General features: G+C 40.5%; 1 protein-coding gene across 1 annotated transcript in view; it reads right to left on the minus strand.

Annotated features, from left to right (window-relative positions):
* Window positions 1-307: 307 nt before the first annotated feature.
* Window positions 308-3971, minus strand: part of LOC102215803 (excitatory amino acid transporter 1-like) — an 11523-nt gene continuing 7859 nt past the window's right edge. The window contains exon 11 of the mRNA XM_005750714.1: window positions 308-1317. Coding sequence (XP_005750771.1) covers window positions 1107-1317 — 211 coding nt within the window. The 3' untranslated portion in view covers window positions 308-1106. The remainder of the gene's footprint in view (window positions 1318-3971) is intronic.

Consider the following 3971-nt stretch of genomic DNA (forward strand, 5'->3'; position numbering starts at 1 on the left):
AACACTTTACAACACACCCAGCAGCAGTTAAGAAGCATTTAGCAGAAAGCCAAAAATATGCCACAGATGAAGGTTTGTGAGATGTTTTTATAGTTGTTATAGCTGCCGGCTGCTCGTCCTGATTAGTTACGAGCTTCCTCATGATCGTCAGTTTGTGTCTCCGGTTTGCAAATTGTTCCAAAACCCTCAATGTGCATGACCCACTTCATTTGACACGCATGCAAACAAAGCTGCCTTTGTATTTCATACCACACAGATTTTATTATTTCATGTTCCATATTTCAGATGAAAGGACACAGACAGGAAGTGATTTGCTCTGTTTATTTCACTGAAGTCAGAATAAACAAAACACCAGTTTACAGCTTTATGATGAAATCATTAACGTTAACACGTTTATGTTTCATGTCTAATGTACATTAGCACTTTATAAAAACCTCAGTGAGTCTTGCTGACTCACACACAGAGTGCAAAGGTTTAGGTGTGTGCATGAGGCGGTATCACTAAGCTATAAAATAATAATAATAATCACAATATCAGTATGCTAAAGTCAGGAAGATAAAGCAACTCTTTTAGGATTTTAAATTAGGTCAAAATCACCGACTATATGTAAAAGATTGGAACTTCATTCTTGGTAACAACCAACAGGGAGCAACTCTTGTTTCACAGATGTATGTATTGATATGCCCCTCCTCCTCCCTTCACCTTTGACCTCAGTGAATGGTTTATTACCGAGTCATGTTTAATAAATCGTGAGATTAATGAAGGTCTAGAGTCAAACTAGTGATGACTGTTTCTATCTTTTTATACAGTCTGTGACTGAAACCACAGAGTGTGATTATATTTTTCAGTTTAACAGATGAGCTTTGTCCCCACTTCCTTTTATTGGGGGTCCTTTTATATGGCCGACGCCCAGCCTGTAATTAGAGCAGCAAACACAAGTCGGACACTAGCTAACTATGTGACACACTGATGGATGATGTGGTTTTGGCCTCTGGGATGGACCAGTAAAGGAATGTTAACAAAGCCACGATGTGAAGTCATGACAGTAGATCCCGTCCCCGCTCTGGGAGTCGGGAACCCTACATGCGCGCCTGCCGACCTCAGAGCTACATGTTGGATTCGCTGTGGCCGCGTTTGTCATTCTCGAAGTCGCTGTCCTGGGAGATGAGTTTGTAAGGTTTCTTTCTCTCCTTCTCCTCCAGCACTGAGTTTCCCATCTCCACATCTTTGCTGCGGAGCTCGTGTCGGGACAGGAACTCGACAATGCCAGCGCCAATCGAGTCGCCCAGGACATTGGTGGTAGTGCGCAGACGATCCCTATAAGAAACCAGAGGTCAGAGGGCAAAGACACACAAAGGGCGAGCACGTGTGCTTTCAGACTGTCCATTCAAAGGAAGAAATCTTTAAAAGATCCACAGAAACACCTTCATTAATCTCCTGATTTATAAAACAATAATTGTGTTCTGGAAGCCTGCTGAAAGCAGAATAAACAGTTTTTATTCTGTGGAAATGGATGCTGCAGAGGTTGTTCCTGTTCGGAAACACTAAGCTTTCTGGAACTTTGTGGATTTAATCTTTATCACAGGTCTACAGTCTGTGAATGAGCTTTCAGAGCGGAGCACGTGAAAGGATTGGCCTACTTTCAAACGTCCTGCACACCTCTCTGAACTTTCTGCTTCCTGCAGGCTTCCATACGCTCTCATTACACAGACGTATGAGTGTCTGAAGCTGCAAACAGCAAAACACGGAGAACACCAGTTGGTCTGAGAGCCAGCTGGTTTTCTGGTTAGGGTATAAAAACAGCAACCACAGACCAAAAAGCTGAACATAGCAGCTGAACAAATCTTAGAAATATGGTATCTAACCAGATTCTTACTCTGGATGGCATTACCTTGGCCTCCAGTAACGCTGTGAGGAACCTTGGAGTCATTTTTGACCAGGACATGTCCTTCAATACACGTATTAAACAAATATGTAGAACTGTTTTCTTCCATTTGTGCAATATCTCTAAAATTAGGAATATCCTGTCTCAGAGTGATGCTGAAAAAGTACTTAATGCATTTATCGCATTTATTACTTCTAGGCTGGACTACTGTAATTCGTTATTCGCTCTTCCCTGAAAAGCCTTCCGCTAATCCAAAATGCTGCAGCAAGAGTCCTGACAGGGACTAGAAAGAGAGAGCAGATTTCTCCTGTATTGGCTTCACTTAATTAGCTCCCTGTAAAATCTGGAATTTAAAATCCTGCTCCTCACATACAAGGTCTTAAATAATCAGGCCCCATCTTATCTTAATGACCTTGTAGTACCATATCACCCTATTAGAGCACTTCACTCTCGCACTGCAGGCTTTCTTGTTGTTCCTAGAGTATTTAAAAGTAGAATGGGAGGGAGAGCCTTCAGTTTTCAGGCCCCTCTTCTGTGGAACCAACTTCTAGTTTGGATTCAGGAGACAGACACTATCTCTACTTTTAAGATTAGGCTTCAAACTTTCACCAGGCTGCTGGGGGATTCCCATGATGCACTGAGTGTTTCTTCTTTACGCATCAAATGTTAATAGACCTTTCTGCATTTAATCATACTTGTTTTTACTCTCTGGCTCTCTTCCACAGCATGTCCTTGTCCTGTCTTCCTCCCCTCACCCCAAACGGTGGTGGCAGATTGCCGCCCCTCCCTGAGCCTGGTTCTGCTGGAAGTTAAAACTTTTCCTTCCCAGTTGTCACCAAAGTGCTTGCTCATAAGGGGTCATATGATTGTTGGAGTTTTCTCTGTTTTCTTTGTATTATTGTAAAATATTATACTACTACTAATAATGCAATATAAAGTGCCTTGAGGCAACTGTTGTGATTTGGTGCTGTAAAAGTTGAATTAAATTGAATTGAATAGATGGTTGGATGGACAGATGAATGGATGGGTGATAGATATTCGGACTTTGTGGCATAAACCAGGATAACTGAGCAGAGTTGGCATATCAGGCTCTTCACTTCCTTCTGTTCCAGGTGGAAAGTCCTCCTGAAGCATCCTAGTTAGAGCAGAGTTTTTTCTTATTACCCCAGTTAGCTGAGTAATTTCAGGGAAGGGTATTCTAATTGAAACGATTAATTTGGGAAACCTAATTATGTTTCTATGTTAAAACTCACTGCAAAAATATTTAATACAAAAGGGAAGATGTGGAGCGAGACTCATGGGAGCGGGAAAAATGTGTCACTAGGTGGTTGTAGACATGGAGCTGTATTTGACCTTTAAATGAGAGATAATTCATGTACGGGTACTTTACACAACAGCGTTTATACTTGATAAGACTCCTTTCACATTAGCACTGAAAAAGAGTGGTTTCAAAAGCGAAGGTTCTGGAAAGCTACTGATTACAGAGTGGTGAAATAATGTTATTGTTAAGGTAACATCAACACTAACCTCCCTGTGGATCCAATCATCCAGGTACTCAAATCCCACAAAGCTGATCTTGTTCATTAAACAGTTTGTTAAACAGTAGCTTTATTGAATGTATGTGTATGCAATGTTTTCTAATGTCGTCTACTGTAAGGATGTCTAACTCACATTACTTGATGGATCACTTTGATTTTAAATGGATCACACCAGTGAAACTCACCTTTCTGTCAGTGTAAGGAGGTTTACCTGCGCGTTTAATGCCTGAAATATTTTAGTATAAGAAAAAGAAGTGTAAGTTTAACAGGATGTCTCAGTTTTTCTGCTTTTCTGCATGATAAATAAAAGTGGCCGTAGAAAATGAAAGAAATATGCCACAATGCAGCTTAAATTGTAAGAACTAAATGGGTAAAACAACAGAGAAGGTTCTGCTAGCTGATTGCCCAGAGTGAGCTGTAGTGATCAAATACAACATTTTTCGTAGTTTCTTTCTTTCTGTCTTTAGTACCATCATAAACACCTTGAGGCAACTGCTGTGATTTTGCATGATATGAATACAATTGAATTGAATATAAATTTGAAATTT

Source organism: Pundamilia nyererei, unplaced genomic scaffold (assembly GCF_000239375.1).
Source record: "Pundamilia nyererei isolate P.nyererei 1_Seehausen unplaced genomic scaffold, PunNye1.0 scaffold00285, whole genome shotgun sequence".
Taxonomy (NCBI): Eukaryota; Metazoa; Chordata; class Actinopteri; order Cichliformes; family Cichlidae; genus Pundamilia; species Pundamilia nyererei.